This window comes from Salmo salar, chromosome 16 (genome assembly GCF_965601325.2).
Source record: "Salmo salar chromosome 16, fSalSal1, whole genome shotgun sequence".
Taxonomy (NCBI): domain Eukaryota; kingdom Metazoa; phylum Chordata; class Actinopteri; order Salmoniformes; family Salmonidae; genus Salmo; species Salmo salar.
The window spans coordinates 39095877-39117730 of record NC_138306.1 but is presented as its reverse complement, the minus strand read 5'-3'; the positions used below and the strand labels follow the sequence as shown (position 1 = coordinate 39117730).

The 21854-nt window shown below is 40.8% G+C and overlaps 1 protein-coding gene and 1 pseudogene across 1 annotated transcript; one reads left to right on the top strand and one right to left on the bottom strand.

The window, feature by feature from the left end:
• Positions 1–1542: 1542 nt before the first annotated feature.
• twf1 (Twinfilin-1) lies at positions 1543–15783 on the top strand. Its single transcript, NM_001140132.1, is given in 9 exon segments — positions 1543–1609; positions 4329–4409; positions 4618–4796; positions 9633–9728; positions 10135–10239; positions 13395–13520; positions 13918–14068; positions 14241–14362; positions 14616–15783. Coding segments are annotated over 9 exon segments (1053 nt in total). The 5' UTR covers positions 1543–1584; the 3' UTR covers positions 14784–15783.
• A 98-nt stretch (positions 15784–15881) lies between these two features.
• On the bottom strand, positions 15882–21206 carry LOC106573784 (interleukin-1 receptor-associated kinase 4-like; annotated as a pseudogene).
• Positions 21207–21854: the final 648 nt, after the last annotated feature.

Here is a 21854-nt window from a genome sequence, read left to right as displayed (position 1 = left end):
GGTTAAAGGGTTGTAAGTAAGCATTTCACTGTAAGGTCTACACCTGTTGTATTTGACGCATGTGACAAATACAATTTGATTTAATTTATCATTGCTAGACAGCTATTTTCAAGTCTTGCCATAGATTTTCAAGCCGATTTAAGTCAAAACTGTAAATAGGCCACTCGGGAACATTCAATGTTATCTTGGTTAGCAACTCCAGTGTAGATTTGGCCTTGTGATTTAGGTTATTGTCCTGTTATTGCTGAAACGTGAATTTGTCTCCCCCTGTCTGTTGAAAAGCACACTGAACAAGGTTTTCCTGTTGGATTTTTCCTGCGTGTCGCTGTATTCCTTTTCTTTTTATCCCAAAAAACTCCATAGTCCTTGCGATGTCAAGCATATGCATAACATGATGCAGCCACCACCATATGAAGAGTGGTACTCGGTGATGTGTGGTGTCGGATTTGCCCCAAAGATAACGCTTTGTATTCAGGACAAAAAGTTAATTTCTTTGCCACATTTTTTTGCAGTGACATATTTTTTTGTTGTTTTGGCCCTGTACTCCAGCACTTTGGATTTGAAATGATACAATGAGGTTACTATGAGGTTACAAAGTCCCCCCAGTTTAGGGAAACAAATGTATTGGGACAAATTCACTTATTTGTTTTTTAAAGTAGTCAAACGTTTTGTGTTTGGTCCCATATTCCTAGCACACAATAATTACATGAAGCTTGTGACTACAAATTTGTTGGATGCATTTGCTGTTTGTTTTGGGTGTTTCAAATAATTTTGTGCCCAATAGAAATTAATGGTAAATAATCTATTGTGTCATTTTAGAGTCACTTTTATTGTAAATAAGAATAGAATATGTTTCTAAACCCTTATGCATTAATGTGGATGCTACCCTGATTATGGATAATCCTGAAAAAAATCATGAATATTGATGATTGAGAAAGTTATAGAGGCATAAATATCATATATAATTTGTGTGTCTGTAATTCATTATTCACAATTCATTCAGGATTATCCGTAATCATGGTAGCATCCACATGAATGTAGAAGTGTGATGTGGGCTGGTGTGGCTGAAATGCCTGGGCTGAATTTTTGTCCCAGTCTGCCACTGGTAGCATTGCATCACAAACAATAGGCTACATTGCAAAAGTTACAAATGTAACATTGCAAAATGTAACATTGTAAATGTAACATTGCAGATCAGACGTTACATTTCAGTCTAGACTGGAGCGGATACAATGGAACAAATGTGGCATCCCCTCATGCTAGACAGAGAAGTAACGTTAGACTTCATATATACAGTCATTGGTAGTAGCCTATAAAATAGCTAGCTCCTCCAGTCTAGCGTGTATGTGTAGAATATCAATAGACTTCCTGAGGTCAAAGCATCGCATTTGCTGTTTACCATTTAAATAACGCAGGATTTTAATAATACGAGTTGTTGTATACCTCGTCGTCACCCCTGCACCGTTGAACCACGTGACCTTGCTGATGATGACGACACATGAATTTAGCCTAGTCCGCTTCCTACTTCCTTATCCTGGCTTGGTTCTCTGCTTGCATCAACCTTTTTTGCGATAAAAATACAAAATGTCCCACCAAACGGGCATACAAGGTAGCTATTTCATTTAAGTTATGTTGTCGCTTTCTTAGCGTGTTTGAACTGTATACATCTTAATTGAAAAATCTGTTTTTAATCGATGTACAATGTTTTACTATTTATGCACCATTTCATCCTGTAGTACAGTAACGTTAAGTACTAGCTAGCGCCGGTAGCTAGCTAGCAAGCTATCTGTGATAATTGATTTGATGCTCTGCTAAGAAGTAGCAACGGTAGTTATGTAGCTAGGTGTCCTAAAAGTGTGTGTTTGTCTCTGCTTCTACTCTAGTAAAAAAATAACATTTTGACTTGGGCAACGCCTTTATTGAAACATCTGGCATTCAAATGTAACAGACATTTACATAAGAAATTAGCTGACAAATAGCCTAAACCAAAGTATCTGAGTGCTTTCAACCCAATGACAGATATCAATATTGTATTTTTCATTTGCACAATTATTTAAGCAAGTGATACTGTTGTGGTGTGTGTGTGTGTGTGTGTGTGTGTGTGTGTGTGTGTGTGTGTGTGTGTGTGTGTGTGTTTGATTGATTGATTGATTGCCTTGCTCCAGTTTGCCAATGTGTGTTTGTATTTTAGCTGTCTGGCACCAACGTTCCTGCTTGTTGTCAGAAAAAGATTGGAGTGTTTTTTGTCTTTTTCAAATCCTGTTTTTGTACTATGACCTTTGTTTAGGGGGGGGGGGAATAAGTGAAGATCCTACTCACCAAGCAACACGCACACGACTTGGGTTAAAAGGTTCATATGGTGAACTTGACGACATGCATGTAAAATAGTGGTGTGCCACATTGTTCAAATCTGTGAGTGGGAAGGAGATTGCTGTAGGTCGCATGCGTTCATCCTACTATGGGCTTATACTCAGTATGGGCTTATGTGAGGGATAGGCTTAGGCCAGGGATGGGCAACTCAGTCGGGGTCGCGATATACTGTTGAGAGTTAAAATAATAGAATACACAAGGTGCAATTTAGAAATGTGATTGTGAATCAGCAGTCACTCAATTAGCCCATGTTAGTAAAATATTTTTAGATTGGTAAATTAGTCTAGCGGCCAGCTATCTGACCTTGTAATAAGCATGGTCTAATTACCAACCAGGGAGGAGCCCAGTGACCATCAGTTGTCATATTAAAAACGGCAAACATTTGCTTCCACCCTATGGCAAAAATGTATAGAATTGCAGGAAATTAGCTGTGAAAATGCACATTTCTTTCCACCCCATGGCAACATTAGTAGAATTGCATGAAATTAGTTATAAAATTGCAGGAAATTAACTTTAAAACTAAATGTATTTATCACGAGGGGGGCTGCTGTCACGAGGGAAAGGGAGGGGTATGGATGTTGGTACGCAGACCCACGAGCCACTGTGGCCCGTTATGAGCAATTTCCAAACGCCTGAAGGTACCACTTTCATCTGTACAAACAATAGTACGCAAGTATAATCCCCATGGGACCACGCAGCCGTCATTCCGCTCATGAAGGAGACGCGTTCTGTCTCCTAGAGATTAACGTACTTTGGTGCGAAAAGTGCAAATCAATCCCAGAACAACAGCAAAGGACCTTGTGGAGATGCTGGAGGAAATCTCTACTCAGATCACTAAGTATCTATATCCACAGGAAAAAGAAGTCCTATATCGACATAACCAGAAAGGCCGCTCAGCAAGGAAAAAGCCACTGCTCCAAAAACCCCCATTAAAAAGCCAGACTACGGTTTGCAACTGCACATGGGGACAAAAATAGAACTGTTTGGCCATAATCACCATTGTTATGTTTGGAGGAAAAAGGGGGAGGCTTGCAAGCCGAAGAACACCATCCCAACTGTGAAGCACGGGGGTCGCAGCATCATGTTGTGGGGGTACTTTGCTGCAGGAGGGACTTGTGCACTTAACAAAATAGATGGCATCATGAGGTAGGAAAATTATGTGGATATATTGAAGCAACATCTCAAGACATCAGTCAGGAAGTTAAATCTTGGTCGCAAATGGGTCTTCCAAAACTTCCAAAGTTGTGGCAAAATGGCATAAAGACAACAAAGTCAAGGTATTGGAGTGGCCATCACAAAGCCCTGACCTCAATCCTATAGAAAATGTGTGGGCAGAACTGAAAAAGTGTGTGTGAGCAAGGAGGCCTACAAACCTGACTCAGATACACCAGCTCTTGTCAGGAGGAATGGGCCAAAATTCACCCAACTTATTGTGGTAAGCTTGTGGAAGGCTACCTGAAATGTTTGACCCAAGTTAAACAATTTAAAGGCAATGCTACCAAATACTAATTGAGTGTATGTAAACTTCTGACCCACTGGGAATGTGATGAAAGAAATATAAAAGCTTAAATAAATCATTCTCTCTACTATTATTCTGACATTTCACATTCTTAAAATAAAGGGGTGATCCTAACTGACCTAAGACAGGATTAAATGTCAGGAATTGTGAAAAACTGAGTTTAAATATATTTGGCTAAGGTGTATGTAAACTTCCAACTTCAACTCTATATGTGGACCAAACTTCTGTGGCAAAGATTGTTTTAAATAGATAAGGCTGAAGATAATTGCATGGTTTGTTCTTTGGAAGGTTTTAACATGGGTTTAACTGAAGTCATTACAGCTTGAAAAATGTCTTTAAGCCCAATTTCAGTGGTGAGGCTTCTACTATGAAACATCCATCGTAGAACACATTGCATGTTTGTGCCGATACCAAACTCACTTCCCCACTGTTTTTCTAGCTGGTAACGACGTGAAGGACATCTTTGCCAGTGCGAGGTGTGGAGACCAATATCGACTCTTAAAGATTGTGATTGAGGATGGTAAGAAGTGTTTATTTTTTTACTGATCTGACCATAAACATATCTAATGTTTGTCACCAAGGTTGTCTCTCAAGGATATATTACAGATCTTTTTTAGAATTAAAACAGTTTCTGAAATGTTGGAAAGCCCAGAGAGATTCTATTCACCAAAATTATGTTTTCACTTTGAATCTTCAGCCACTAAATTCTAATAATATTTGTGTTACAGAGCAGCTAGCTTTGGGCGAGACCAGGCAAGCATCAAAGACATGGGAACAAGAGTATGACTCGTTAGTCCTGCCTCTACTACAGGACGACCTGCCATCTTATATCCTGTACCGACTGGACTCCTCCAACAACCAGGGCTATGAGTGGATCTTCATGGCCTGGTCACCTGACCACTCTCCTGTAAGCAACTCCTCTCACACACAGATGTTTGCTAATTATGTTGCACGGTCATGTCAATGACAAGTCTCTTCATGCTCACGACTCACAACAGACCCTTAGCAGATATGTTTTGTGTTTATTACTGATTGTTGTTGGTTATATGTAGTTTGTACTTAAGTGCAAATGTGACATTTAGCTTTTGACCACCTCTTGATACAGATAACATCACAACTGTTGCAAATTGATGTAATGGCAGAGACTGAAAGGAATTTAGCATTACCAGATTGAATGAGTTGGCACAATTAAGACAGAGGAATGATGCACAGACAAGGAGAGAAATGTGCCCTGGCTGTAGTAGGCTGAATAACATGTGGCAGAGACTAGAGACCGAGGGAGAACTGACTGCATCCTACTCTAGCAGACAGGGCTCGACATTCCTACCCACTATCCGTAGGCTGAGTGCCACAGGTCCAGGCTTGTCTGGAAAGCTGCAGAGGTTTCAAAACACTTGCACATGTTCTAAGACTGAATACAGTTACATGTACACCAGAGTTTCCAATAGCTGGCTTTTGGAAGTATTTTTATTTTTTTGAAAAGCTGATAAATAAAATTGGCACTGGCCAATTGTCTGGGAGAAGAAATAAAGTCCCATTGCGAAATAATAATACTCTTTAGTCTATTCATTGATGGAAATAGCAGTTTATGTAAATACATTTGACTGGTCATGCATTCCGGTCTGTGGGTTAGTTTGCATAATTTTGTGGAGTTGAATTGGTGCGTGTATATTTGTTATATCTTGGTTACTGACTTACCTAGTTAAATAAAAAAATATATACAAATGTAAATATCTCATCACACACGCACAGCATACAGATAGAGCCTTTGAGCAGAAAATCTGTTAGTCAGCGCTTTTATAAGCCCAATCATTGTGCAACAATTCTAAATGCAATCCTGTGTTAAAAATATTTTTTGGGCAACGATTAAAAATAGCTACCATTTTTATTTCCCAACTGGTAATTGAAGCACGCTTCCCATTTACATGCCTTTCAAATGCATAAGCAACGGAAGGCAGGCTTCATCAATGCGTCATACACCACTTTGGAAACTTATAGCACGTCCATAAGGCTAGGGGAAGCTGAGCTTTCCCTAAGTAAATGTATTTAAATGACCAAAATGATATAGCCTAATTAATCTTCTGTCTGTACAGAACTAAATAAAATAATTCAAAATATGCTACTGAAGCATGATTTGGACACAGTGGATCATTACCTTCCCCTAGCCTTAAAACATGAATAAGTTGTTTTAAATCGCATTGCCTACAGTCGGAAGGAAAGGCAGCATGCACAATTTGGGCAGCGTGTGCGGCAAATACCAAATAGATGATTGCTGAGTTGCGACTGTCAGTGAAAAGTAGAGACCCAACCAGGTATATCGCAATATTTCTAAATTAAATCGCGGGAAAACATTGTTTGGAAAGCAAATAGTTATTGCTTTAAAGAGAAGACAATGAAAATACTCTAATCTGTCTTTTAGTTATCAAAATTCTAACTTAATTGAGCGAACAACAGTAGGCCTATAGCCTATCTTATTGGCACCAGCGGAGAGCATCGGCCATATCTCCAGTGAGTACGCAGTTCACATATTCACTCTTTATCGTTGGGTCAGTGGCACTTAAAAGTTTGTTTTTGGACAATAATTTCCTCCTCCAGTTTAGATGGACGTCATATTCCAATCGTGTTTCCCCTTCTCGTAGGCCTATTATATGGACGACGTCGTTTTTCTTGGTCTGTTTGTCAGTGTCAGCAGAGTAGGCTACCCTATAATTTGTTGTTTTAAGAAATGTAAGATTCTGCTAATGACTCCAGTCATAAAGTGTAGTAGCATTGCATGAAATGTGTAATTCCTGTGCAAAGAAATAAGAAATGTATCTGACATAGCCTATAGCCCAGGCTTCTACGCTACAAGTGCTCAGCCATGCAAAAAACTGTATTTTTTGTGAACAGTGATTTAGTTATATTTACAGTGCATTCGGAAGGTATTCAGACCCCTTGACTTTTTTCACATTTTATGTTACAGCCTTATTCTGAAATGATGAGGAAACTTCTATTTAATCCAATCTACACACAATACCCCATAATGACAAAGCGATTCAATTTTTTTTTTTTAAATGTGCAAATTTGTAAAGAAAATAAAACAGAAATACCTTATTTACAGAGGTATTCAGACCCTTTGCTATGCGATTCAAAATTGAGCTCAGGTGCATCCTGTTTCCATTGAACATCATTGAGATGTTTCTACAACTTGATGGGAGTCCACCTGTGGTAAATTCAATTGGACATGATATGGAAAGGCACACACCTGTCAATATAAGTTCCCACAGCTTACAGTGCATGTCAGAGCAAAAACGAAGCCTGAGGTCGAAGACCTGAGACAGGATTGTGTCGAGGCACAGATATGGGGAAAGGTACCAACAAATGTCTGCAGCATTGAAGGTCCCCAAGAACACAGTGGCCTCCATCATTCTTAAATGGAAGAAGTTTGGAACTTCCGAGAAGTTTGAAACTACCTAGAGCTGGCCGCCCGGCCAAACTGATTAATCGGGGCAGAAGGGCCTTGGTCAGGAAGGTGACCAAGAACCCGATGGTAACTCTGACAGAGCTCCAAAGTTCCTCTGTGGAGATGGGAGAACCTTCTAGAAGAACAACCATCTCTGTAGCACTCCACCAATCAGGCCTTTATGGTAGAGTGGCCACACGGAAGCCACTCCTCAGTAAAAGGCACATGACCGCACGCTTGGAGTTTGCCAAACATCACCTATAGGACTCTGACCATGAGAAACAAGATTCTCTGGTCTGATGAAACCGAGATTGAACTATTTGGCCTGAATGCCAAGCGTCACATCTGGAGGAAACCTGGCACCATCCCTACGGTGAAGCATGGTGGTGGCAGCAGCATGCTGTGGGGATGTTTTTCTACGGCAGGGACTGGGAGACTAGTCAGGATCGAGGGAGCTAAATACAGAGAGATCCTTGATGAAAACCTGCTTCAGAGCGCTCAGGACCTCAGACTGGGGTGAATGTCCACCTTCCAACAGGACAAACGGCCCTAAGCACACAGCCAAGACAATGCAGGAGTGGCTTCGGGACAAGTCTCTGAATGTCCTTGAGTGGCCCAGCCAGAGCCCGGACTTGAACCCGATCTAAAATCTCTGGAGAGACCTGGAAATAGCTGTGCAGCAACGCTCCCCATCCAACCTGACAGAGCTTGAGAGGATCTGCAAAGAAGAATGGGAGAAACTCCCCAAATACAGGTGTGCCAATCTTTTAGTGTCATATCCAAGAAGACTCAAGGCTGTAATCACTGCCAAAGGTGTTTCAACAAAGTACTGAGTAAAAGGTCTGAATACGTATATAAATGTCATATTTCATTTTTTTTTTTTTAAGTATAAATATGCAAAAATTCTAAAAACCTGTTTTTGCTTTGTCGTTGTGGGTTATTGCGTGTAGACTGATGAGGGGGGAAAAAACGATTTTATTAATTTTAGAATAAGGCTGTAACTTAACAAAGTGGAAAAAGTCAAGGCGTCTAAATACTTTCTGAATGCACTGTAGGGTTGTTGCCTAGTTACATTATTAGCCTAAATTAAGACTACGGTATACAATCTACTTCTCACATTACGAATAGTAGGCTATTTTACATAAATCTGCAAATGCGATGATGCATGGAATGCTTTATTATAAAGGTGCATTTTTATGGTGAAAATTTGCTTCCTCAAACTAGAAACTCACCCGCCGCCTATGTATAGGCTAGTGATTTTTCTCTTCGCTACTCGTGTTGTTGGCTGTGGAAAAGTACATGTGGACAGTTATTCTAACATCTTCAAAGTGCGTGGTAAGGACACACGTCATTGCGTCCTCGATTTGCATGTTTTGTTACAAATAATTACCATAATCTAAATGTGATTTCTGTCATTCTGAGCACTGTGGGTGGACGCCCTAATCAGGGTACGCACCCAATGCATATGGGTCTGAGAAATTTCTCAATTGTCCGGTGCCACCTTTTCATAACGGAAACCCTGATGCACACAATACTCCGATTTATTGTGGATAGTCAGATTAATATAACACTTTCTTTAAAACGTTTACATGCTTTTCAAGAAGAATGATTTCCCTAATAGTCCTGTTTACATGGACACACCCGAAATCAGGCCACTTGATGCAGAAAATTGGCAATCAAAATAAACGTTATACCACAGCGACCATACAATTTTTGTGAAGCAAATTGTATTCTGAGTTCGGACATAAAAAGTTTGTGTGTGAACTACTTCTAAGATGCATACATTCAGTTGTTCCGAACTCACTTCACTCGCGCTAAAGAGGGAGGCTCGCTCGGCTGGTGCTCGCACATGCGCAGATCAAATACATCGCAAGAACGCGAAGTAAGGTGTTTACATGTCCTAATAATTCAAAGGATTTCACAGAACACCGGGTGTTTTAATTGGCGTATGCTTACTTCGATTTTGACCGTAATCCAATTTAAGATACTGTTTACATTATGCAATAGTAATCTGCCTACCTGCCATAATCAGTTTAATATAGAAATGATTACTGTGCATGTAAAAGTACTCACTGAAACATCCAAATGGGATGCATTTATTTAGTGATTATCCAGGCACAGTTTGCTCTCCTATGGGGAAAAAGAATGGGGGCTTATGTTGCAGCAGCAAGATCAGAATCAGAAATTAATAAAATCACTGAATGTCATTGAGTTATAGAAAGTGGATGGTATAGTTAAATGTAAACAGACTGCTTTTCCAGTACCCTTTGTGTATTCACTAATACATTCTATTTCAAACAGGTGCGACATAAGATGTTATACGCTGCTACCAGGGCCACACTAAAGAAGGAATTTGGTGGGGGGCTTATCAAAGATGAGCTCTTTGGCACTACAAAGGTTGGTTAGATTATCTGTATTAGCCTAGATTGTGTTGTGAAATCCTCTTATGCTTTTCTGAAATGAACTTTGAAGATCAGATTTTCTGTCTGCTTTGTCATTCAGGTTGTTGTAATGGAAATATGTCAATTTTTTTTATATCACAAACCCCCGAGGTGCCTTATCGCTCTTATAAACTGGTTACTAATGTAATTAGGGCAGTAAAACGAAACGTTTTGTCATACCCGTGGTATACGGTCTGATATACCATGGCTGTCGGCCAATAAGCATTCAGGACTCGAACCACCCAGTTTATAATAGTGTATATAAAAGGCTAACTGGTATGTGATCCTCTCTCCCCTCCTGATTATCCTCTCTCCCCTCCTGATTATCCCCTCTCCCCTCCTGATTATCCCCACTCCCCCAGGAGGATGTGTCTCTGAGTGGCTACAAGAAGTACCTGGTGACCAAGGCCGCACCACTACCACTCACTGCTGCTGAGGAGGAACTGAGACAGATCAAACTCAGTGAGGTACACACAAATACACACAGAGAGAACAGTATTCACACTTCCTGTGATGTTTAAAAGTGATTCTGTGCAAAAGTAATTCTGTTGGTTGAAAGTGTCATTGTTAAATGGGTGTGCATTCAAACCTATAAGCTTTGAAACCAAGACATCTAGCCAAATTTCTCTTAATAGTGGGAGTGATTCTGAGCAACTCATAGCAACATGTACAGTAAACTCATAGCATATGCTTTGAATTGTGTTCAATCCGAAAGACAGTGTTGAATATTAATGACGGCTGGTGATACCTTCCCCCATAAGACCACAAGGTCAGCAATACAGCTGTGCAAAATGCCGACCTGGCACTAAGAGTCACTGGTAAGGTGCTGTGATTCATTAGAACTACAGGAAGTTGGCAGATGGACAACTAACTGCGGCACGTAGCCTAGCGGTTAAGAGCGCTGGGCCAGTAACCGAAAGGTTGCTGGTTCGAATGCTCTTCTGCCCTTGAGCAAGGCAGTTAACCTCCAACCAAAATGATTCCCTGGGCTCTCATGACGCGGACATCGATTTGATTCAGAAGGGTTGGTTTAAATGAGGTAGACACATTTCAGTTGAATGCATTCAGTTGTACAGTTGACTAGGTATCCCCTTTCTCTATTACCCCTGTATGGGTCGAGACTCATAGCTATATAAATAGGTGTTTTCTGTGTGTAAAAAAAAACCCCACACAATGCACTGTAAGCAATAGGATGTTGTTGTTGAGATCTCCCACTAAATACACTGGTCTTGAACTAAAATGTTCTGTATAGTCAGCCTACATGAGGGGCCACCTTTGAAAGTTGATGAATGATCATTCATTTGCATTGATACTTTGCATTAATTCTGTCCAGGAAAGCACTTGGACAAGGTCACACCACTGCCTGGGCTTGGCTCCACTGATAAGATCAGGGTACACTGTTATGTGATAGCCAGTGCTTGACTTGCTACTAACAATGAAGCTGGTCAAGTTTGCATTTCTCTTGGTAGTTGTAAGATGTGATTAACCAAAGAGAAAGTAACACACAGTGGCTCGTGATTCCAACCAAACCAAAGTCAGTCTTCTTAAAGAGGAAACAACCTAGTTGCTGTGACTGTCTGACATGAACAATGTATCCAACTCCATATAAGGAAGTGGTCTGAGAAGCATTCAGTCACACTCCTAAATACAATCAATAACAAGCTAGACAGGCGAAAACAGGCTAGCATTTCTCCCAATTGACCAGCTTTTGAAAGGAAGATAAACAACATTAATCTGTGTGGGAGCAAAGAGGCTTTGAAATATGTACAGTTGAAGTCGGAAGTTTACATACACTTAGGTTGGAGTCATTAAAACACATTTTTCAACCACTCCATAAATTTCTTAACAAACTATAGTTTTGGCAAGTCGATTAGGACATCTACTTTGTGCATGACACAAGTAATGTTTCCAACAATTGTTTACAGACAGATTATTTCACTTATAATTCACTGTATCACAATTCCAGTGGGTCAGAAGTTTACATACACCAAGTTGACTGTGCCTTTAAATAGCTTGGAAAATTCCAGAAAATGATGTCATGGCTTTAGAAGCTTCTGATAGGCTTATTGACATCATTTGAGTCAATTGGAGGTGTACCTGTGGATGTATTTCAATGTCTACCTTCAAACTCAGTGCCTCTTTGCTTGACATCATGGGAACATCAAAAGAAATCAGCCAAGACCTCAGAGGAAAAATTTGTAGACCTCCACAAGTCTGGTTCATCCTTGGGAGCAATTTCCAAACGCCTGAAGGTACCACGTTCATCTATACAAACAATAGTACGCAAGTATAAACACCATGGGACCACGCAGCCGTCATACCGCTCAGGAAGGAGACTCATTCTGTCTCCTAGAGATGAATGTACTTTGGTGCGAAAAGTGCAAATCAATCCCAGAACAACAGCAAAGGATATTGTGAATATGCTGGAGGAAACAGGTAAAAAAGTATCCATATCCGTGAAGCACAGGGGTGGCAGCATCATGTTGTGGGGGTGCTTTGCTGCAGGAGGGACTGGTGCGTTTCACAAAATAGATTGCAGGAATATTATGTGGATATATTGAAACAACATCTCAAGACATCAGTCAGGAAGTTAAAGCTTGGTTGCAAATAGGTCTTTCAAATGAACAATGACCCCAAGCATACTTCCAAAGTTGTGGCAAAATGGCTTAAGGACAACAAAGTCAAGGTATTGGAGTGGCCATCACAAAGCCCAGACCTCAATCCTATAGAAAATCTGTGAGCAGAACTGAAAAAGCATGTGCGAGCAAGGAGGCCTACAAACCTGACTCCGTTACACCAGCTCCGTCAGGAGGAATGGGCCAAAATTCACCCAACTTATTGTGGATGGCTACCCAAAACGTTTGACCCAAGTTAAACAATTTTAAAGGCAATGCTACCAAATACTAATTGAGTGTATGTAAATTTCTGACCCACTGGGAATGTGATGAAAGAAATAAAAGCTGAAGTAAATCATTCTCTCTACTATTATTCTGACATTTCACATTCTTAAAATAAGGTGGTGATAGGATTAAATGTCAGGAATTGTGAAAAACTGAGTTTAAATGTATTTGGCTAAGGTATATGTAAACTTCAACTGTATTTATCATTCATGTGCCAGGAGAGAGAGAGACTGCCTTGACTAAGTTGATGGATAAACCCCCAATCCTTCTGGTACATGAGGTGGGTGCACTGCATCGGCTGCTCAATCATGTGTACACGACAGAGCTTCTAATTCCGAGGGAACCAGCAGGGCTCTAAAAATAGGTGCAATCCATCAGTATAATCCCCTTCCATTTCCAGTCTTTAAGGTGATTTTATCATCACTCCTGTCTCTCCTGTCCAGATATAGAAACATCAGCCCCATCAGTCATTATCCCCAATGTGGAGAATCTGAACAGTAGAAAGTAAGGAAGTAAATGTTCTGGATTTGTTTGCCTCATATCTACTTCATATTCATTTAAGGTGGCCAGTTCTCCCTTTGGAAAGAGATGTAATGACCTCAAAGGGACTTCCTGGTTAAATGAAATATTGATGGAATCACTAGCACTACCACTAGCGAGCTGTGTGTTGACTATGGTAAAGGTTCAGTTGTCTTACATTGTTTTCTCTGTGTTGTGTTCAGGTGCAGACTGACATCAGTGTAGACACCAAGCAGCAGACACTGCAGGGAGTGGCGTTCCCCATGCATGGAGACGCATTCGAGGCGCTCAAACGATTCAGAGACAAGCAAGTCAACTACGTACAACTTGTAAGTACTTCTCTCCCTCTGTCGCTTTTCCAGGTGAGTCAGTTGAGAACAAGTTCTGTTCCTCTTTTATCCTCAGGCTTCTCTGTAGACTGTCAAAGGAATTTTGGTGTCAGGAGTTCTATTGAGAACAGTACGATGTGGTTCTTCTTTGTTTACCAAAATGTCATTGTGTCAGTTCTCATTGAAATTCAAGGGCTTGTGTCACAAGATCAGATTTGGGGACAAAGGCATAATTGTGACACGTCGAACCGGCTCTGCCCTGTTCTCATAATGGGCATATTATCAAAAGAGCTATTCAATAAATCACACAAAGATGAAATGACACTTTATTAGAGCGTAATTGTCCGACTGTCATATCTGGTTAATTCATAGTACGGTTTAATTTTACTCTCGATAGGAAATAGACTTTGCCAAAGAACTCATTAGGTTGTCTAACACTGAACCAACCGAGGTGAAAGACCTGCCCAAGAGGATCCCCACAGAGTCTGCTCGCTATCACTTCTTCCGCTACAATCATTCCCACGAGGGAGACTACCTGGAGTCCACAGGTGAATATATTTACATTCACTGTTTTCACAAAGAACAATAGAAGAGAACCAACTGAAGACACCAAGCACAGCTGTCATCATACCTATATACAAAATACATCTTTCATATTTACTGCATTGTATATCTGTGATTGTGATGAGACATCCTCCATTGTTATTTTGCCTTTTGCAGTGTTCATTTATTCCATGCCGGGGTACAAGTGCAGCATCAAAGAGAGGATGCTCTATTCCAGTTGCAAAAATCCCCTGGTGGACATGGTGGAGAACAACATGCAAATTGACATTTTGAAGAAGGTAAGGACCAAAACACCAATTGTTTTATCTTAACACCAATACAAGTGTTCCATGTGTCTTAGGGTTCATAAAAAAATCAGTAGGTTTGGTTCAGGTTAATTTCGTTTCAATTCGCGATGCAAACTGACACTATTTTAACATTTTTTTCTCAATGCGTTTACTTCCTAAATTTACTGAATTTATATGGAATTGACTCCAACCCTGGTTTGGTTAACAGTCCAACGCCTCACTATTCGTGTGTGACTGTTCATAGCTCGAGATTGAAAGCGGGGAAGAGCTGACTGGTGACTTCCTGTATGAGGAAGTCCATCCCAAGCAGCACGCACACAAGCAGGCCTTTGCCAAGCCCAAGGGCCCCGCTGGGAAGAAGGGAGGACGCCGCATCACCAGACCGCCTGGAGATGGAGAAGAGGATGACTAAACAGACCCCCCCCCCCCCCCCCCCCCCCCTCCCGCCACACACCCACACGCTCCATAATGGAACATTCCAAGTGATGGAGGGAAAGATTATTTGAAACAACCTCTTGTAAAAAAATAAAATAAAATAAAAATAAACTTCTAAACCCTCGAAGCCCACCCAGAGACTGAACTATGCACGCCAATGGACAACTGAGCTGAAACACACACTTGAGAATGTCCATTTGTAGCCTGTGATTCATTCAAAGTATTTTACTGAGCTATTCAGAGGTTAGAACAAGTTAAGTAAGAAAGGTTTTTACACTGTTGCCGAGAATAAAAAAATATGTTAGTGCGACTAATGTGAATTTGTGCCAATGTGACGAACCCTCCATGAGTTGAGTTCACATGCTTGCAATCATTCCTTGCATTCCTCTTAGATCAATGCCAATTTGTTATGTGTTTCCTGTACCTAAAGTTGGTAAAATGTCTCCATCGATGTGTGCACAGCTATGAAGAGGTCCAAACCCCCCTTAAAGATGTAATATTTGCTCCTGTCATTTTTCATTTTGTTTTTATATTGGAACATTTCTTTTTTGATAACTGTGGTTTACATAAAACACATCTGCTGAGAAACGTATTTTTCTATGCAAGTGCTGTACATGTAGGTGTTCTGCTCTGTCTGTGATGAAAAGGTATTGTTTGTCTGTACTGATCTGTCTATCTATGGTGTCAATGAGGGTCACGTAACGGAGAGAACAGGGGCTTCCAGTATTTCACATCATTGATATAGCTTCCTCGAATGCTAATCAGAGCTAAGTATGCTACTGTGCCAGCTCCTATGGTGTGAATGCAAGGTGGGAGTCCCAGAGACAGTGATTCCAAATGGAATTTGGCAAATCACTAGTTTAACACCTCATCTTCGGACAAGGGAATACACTCTCATGAGAACTGTCATGTTTGGTCTTAAGTTGTTTATTTTTCTTAAAACAGCGCTTTTTAAAAATAAAAATATTTACGTCAAACATACTGTATGCTCTGTTTTTCCATATATAAAAAAATAAATATGCTGTTTATTCTTAAAGCAAAAAAAAATACAGAAGACTGTAAAAATGTTGGTCACTGCTCTAGAGCAAAGTAACTTTGTTTAAGGAAAAAGTGGGAGGCATGGGATAGTCTCCATGTTGTCTGCTTCCCTCTTGGGTCCCAGCTGTTCCAGTGAAATGCTTTTGACAACATCTTCAAGCTCCGTCAGGACCTATTAAAATATTTACATTATTTCAATGTGAGAAAGACAATTAAGCACATGGTAGTAAGCGTTGGCTCCCAGCTATAACTAAGAAGCACAAAGTACCCATTGATATACCAGTGGAGACAGTACTGTCAACTAAAGTGCTAGCAACTGTACTGGCATCGCACATCTCTTTCATCAGTGGCTGTTTGTTCTTTCTGTCATTGAGACAGCATCCTCTTGTCCTCCAGGGCCATTTCTTCCTCATCTATCTCATCCTTCATGTTCATCTGTGACAGTCATAACAAGTCATACCAATCAACAGCAGCAATACATCCTTCAGCTACTGCTTGCAGTGGTAACTACACTGACAGATGAGATATACAACACTGTCTGCCATCTACTGTATACTGTACAAATGTGGCCTTATGGTCAACAGGGAGCGAAGAGTAGAAACTAAGTAATTCTGCGTAATTAGCTTTTTGATTGACACTGCATAGTAAATACAAAAAGTTAAATATTTTCTTTCTTCAGATCATATGCATTCATCCCACTGTATGATGAAGACAGACGAGTACTAAAGAGAAAGCTTCCATTGTTCTGCTTACTCACCAGGAACTTAGGATCACGATTTTCATCAACTGGCAGGACTCCAGACAATATTTCTAGCAACACCTGTGGATGACAGAGACCTTAGATTAACCACCTGGCTGGCTCCGGCTCTAGCCAACAACAGCCCTCTATTACCCTTCATTAATAATATAGCAGGCTATGTCTAAGATACTGTACGCTACTGTTCCCAGGGTTCAGGCTGAACACTGACAGTAGCTGTTGGTTTATGATGAGGTTCAATCAGTCCAACACACAGATGACCTGGCCTCACATTGGACTGCTGACAGAGTACATAATTTATGTCATACAGTACTGTTCCCACACTTTCCATTATAAGCCTCCATCAACATTTACCAACATGTTTTCTTTTATCATTGAGGAGCAGCAACCTTTAATTTATTGGTATTTAATTTGACATTAATTGGCTGGTAGATGGGCACAGGTGCATGTTTCAGTGCAGGCCTCCCGAGTGGCGCAGCGGTCTAAGGCACTGTATTGCAGTGCTAGAGGCGTCATTACAGACCCTGGTTTGTTCCCAGACTGTGTCACAACCGGACATGATCGGGAGTCCCATAAGGCGGCGCACAATTGGCCCAGCGTCGTACGGGTTAGGGGAGGGTTTGGCCGGAGTAGGCGGTCATTGTAAATAAGAATTTGTTCTTAACTGACTTGCATTAATTCTCACTTAAGGGTCCAACAATTATGTGTGTCAGTAGGTTTTGGAGTCTGGCACTGAGGTAAACCGCTGAACTGGCAATTCAGTTTCATGAGTTTGACTTACGTTGCAGTTTCATCATCAATTCAATATTGTTGTCACTGTATCTTCTGGGTTATATTTAGGTATTTAAAGTGATAGTGTGAAAGGCTTGACCTGTTTGGCATAATGTTTAGGGGTGTAGCCACATGAGGTGCTGTCGCAATTGCTTGTCATGTAGTGTCACAATGGTGATAATCAAATCAGTGCTGGTGTGGATTTCACACAACATTGTATAATGTCTTTATATTGTGTTAGTTCCATAGATTTGTGTTTGTGTAAAGTACAACGTACCACCCAAAAACTGTAAATGTTTGATTTGGGAGTGATCTCAACCCAGAATGCCTCATTTACAATGTACGCTGTTGTACCCACAATCCTCTCGGTCATCACTGTCGAAGACGACCGCATGGCCGAGGCCTGTGTCAGCCCAAAGTCAATGCTTTATCCAGAAAAATATTTCTGCAGCCAGACACAAATGTTTAGAACTCATGAATAACTACTATTGAGACTGATATGACAAGGTTGTCTGTCTATGGTTTTTGAGAGGATCTGTCGCACATCCGCCCCTAGCTGAGGTGCAGGGGATAAAGAGTAACGCTGAAATAAAAAGGTCTCCGCACACTCAGGATCAATACACAATTTAAAATGCATTTTGTCATGCTCTGATGAAGGTCTGATGACCAAAAACTCTGCCTAAATAAATTGAAAATTGTGCATTGATCCTGAGTGTGCGGAGACTCATTTTCATGTCTGACTATGATTAAAATGTCAAATATTTGATCAAGTGGCATAGGAAAGGCATTTATTAAAAACTTCCAGTTACCTCTTGTCATCTCTGTGGACATGGTTGCTGCTGTGCAGATAATCCAAGCCTCTGGCTGTTCCCAAGGCAGTGAGACATCTCCTGTTTCCAGGACATAGGAGGGCTACGGTCCTACAACCACACAAACATATTCATCCTAAAGGGAAAGCACCTGTAAAACATCTCTCTTCCAAATCAGTAAACCATAAAGACAATTCAAGCTAAATCAAATCTAGTAATATCCATTCAATCTAAAACCGATATCTGGACAGCTCCTAAGTAAAAGCTATTCTCTCAGGACATTTCTCTGTTGATGTTATTACAGTAGAGACCCATTAAGTTGCGTTATTGAGATATTAAGCACACACTAGCTATTGCTTCTGTTAAAGAAATAGAGCTGCAATGGTTATGAAATGGTCGCACAGTAGGTCAGTTAGTTTATAAGGACTCCCTACAATAGAACAGTAGAAGAGAGGAAAATAGACACTTATGCCATAAGAATTTGGACCTCTTGAATGAACTGAACATTTAGCTCCTCTAGTGAGATGTCTTCCATCTAAAAGAGTAAAAAACTGAAGTTTTAGTAACCTTTTAGAATGTGCTGTTTAATTAAATGTGGAGAACTCATACACACACTGAATACACCAAACATTAACCCTAACATTAAGAACACCTTTATCAAAGGCACTTCAATATGTTACCTTCCCACTCAACCTCTGAATGGCATGCATACACAATCCATGTCTCAATTGTCTAAAGGTATAAAAATCCTTCTTTAACTGGTCTCCTCCCCTTCATCTACACTGATTGAAGTTGATTTAACAAGTGACATCAATAAGGGGTCATAGCTTTCACCTGGATTCACCTGGTCAGTCTATGTCATGGAAAGAGCAGGTGTTCTTAATGTTTTGTATACTCTGTGTACAATATGAATAGTGTTATTGCCACAGATAATATTGGCACCTACTGAGAGTAGTTTCCTCACTGCCACAGGTTTACCATTGATGAGGCCTTTGTAGACCGTTCCAAAGCTGCCCTCACCAAGTCTGCTCCCACCGTCACTCACTGGCCTCTCATCAAAATGACCAGTTATCTTCTTCAGCTCTTGGAAAGAAAGCCTAAGAAAACCTGAGAATCAATGGACCAACCTGTTCATAAGGGATAGTCTTGGTACACTACCATCGTTTTTTTGAGCACTGCACAAATGCTGCCATCTACTGGATATTGTGTGCATTGTGACACATTTCTGAACAGGATCAATCGATCAGTCAAATTTCACTAAACACAATCTATAATAGCTTCTTGTCACCATATCTAGTAAAATAACCTATAATCTATATAACCCCATGTATTACTATGTTTTGGGTGCTCATAACACCTCAAGTGGTTATAACACATGCATATGCAATTCATACAACATTAGTCCAAACCTGAAGTGTCATTGGGTCCTCCTGCTGCTCTGAGGTGCTGTCTGGAAGTGGCTGTTCCTCTGTCCTTCCCAAGGTTCTGGTTTCAGCGTTGTTTACCGTCTCTTTTTCCCCTGGAGACACAGGTGGCTGGGATGTGGCTGGGGGATGGTTGAGCGGAGGTTGTTTATGTCTGGGTGAAATCATAGATAAGAAATCTATACAAGACGACCAGCGAGTGGAATAGACAGTCAATACAAGATATTTGATGAAACACACACGTTGACCGTAGTATACCCGGTAGCAGAATACTGGCTGCAGCCATTAACCTGTGGCTTATCAAGATGCCACCTCTCCCACAGTGCTGTTAGATGTCCCCCAGCTTCAAATCTCCTGTCATTTGAAGGTAGGTTCAAGAATAGAGCAGACCATGACTGGAACAACCAAAAACCAGCATCTGATGATTACAATGCTAATGTTGCAAAGTAACAGACAGCTTTGATAGAAGGTAACAATTTTGTCATGAAAGATGACAACTTTGGTGTCACTCCCATCAGCGAAGTACAGTAGATGACTAGCACATGACCTTAAATGCGAGTACCTGAGAGTACTTCGGCTCCCCTGTGGGTTTGTGTATAGAAACAAGAACGTCTTTCCAGCTCTCTTGAGGGTCCAAGTAGTCTGAGAATTTTCGTCGAACCACATAGTTGAGGTTCCGAATAAATGTAGCCGATTTTATTGTATTGTTCCTGGAAAATAATGATCACACATGTTGGACAGTTCCTTTTTACACCAGAAGGTTCACTTCAAAGGCAAGCGTTACAATGTTAAAATTTTGCAAACTCATGGAGTAGAAATCAAAATAATTTATGTCCTTGTTCATTGAAGTACTCTTTAAAAAAAATAGCAATATCTCTAAAGTTTAACCTTTTAGGCTCACCATGTGACCTGGTTTCACATTCGTCATTACTGTTGCATGTAGGTTAACATCAGTGCCCTCTTGTGGGCAATCTTGCGATATCTGCAGGGATTTTAAAGTTCCACTATTCTCCACTAATATAGTACAGAAGACAGACTTTCCATTCCTGTATCCGAGATTAATGTTGGAAGCATGCAAGTCAAGATGCTGTTGTGATTAGGTCCAGAGGTCTGGCGCATACTTACACATCAACAATTATGATGAAATAACCATGACAGAATGCTGTGCGTGCTTGCTATTTGATTGTTATTTGGAAGTCAGTGAGACTAATTATCTCTCTCTTTATAAGCAGTACCTGATCTGTTTATGGCCTGCTAGTTGCTATTTGCTCTGGGTGTGTCGGTTGAGGATTTATGATCAGTTACACATGCTGATGCTGGGTTCTGGTAGCCTGGCAAGGTGGCTGGCTGGCTTGATGGATGACTGGAGTTGTGGGTTGGTCAGTCTGGGTGGTAGGTTGTATGGCTGACTGGGTGGTTGAGAGTGAAGGAGAGGCCCAGGGTCCACTCTGTAGATGGAATAGATGAGATGTTGTGCTGTGCATGTGACTCATAGCCTCAGTGTTTAGTTATGAACCTTGTGGTTGATTTGATATGTGGAAGTACAATCATAAGGGTCAGGCCCACCTTGACTGTGACCCTGAGGCCACAGGGCCACCCATGGCCACCTATGAATACAGATGTATGTACTTTACCCATACTGATAGGACCGAGAAATACTGACATGCTCTACTCTGTTTACTAAGCCTGCATAAGGGACCAAGTGACACTCTCCATTGTAAACACTGTATTTGTCTCTGTTCCCACAGCGGCCATAATTATTTCACGACACCTCAGAGAGACTACTACTGATTACATCTACCAACAATAACGCATATGAGGACTCAATTAACAATGCAAACCATCCATGTGTAAAATTGTTTTATTTATTTTTATTTTCTATGAAACAACATAATTTAAACCATTAACAGAATGGCGGAGGCCGAAAATATGGGTCTCTCATAGAGGCCTTCCTTGACAAAATACAACACGTTTATGAGTTCATTGTATATTCAAGAGCGTGTGTGTGTTTGCTTACAGTACGTGTGTCTGCAGTGTGTGCGTCTGTGTGCCTGCTTGTGTGTGTGTGTGTGTGTGTGTGTGTGTGTGTGTGTGTGTGTGTGTGTGTGTGTGTGTGTGTGTGTGTGTGTGTGTGTGTGTGTGTGTGTGTGTGTGTGTGTGTGTGTGTGTGTGTGTGTGTGTGTGTGTGTGTGTGTGTGTACAAGCTGGAGGGTGCACCCAACTAGGTGTGTTGTTTGGAATGTAAAGAT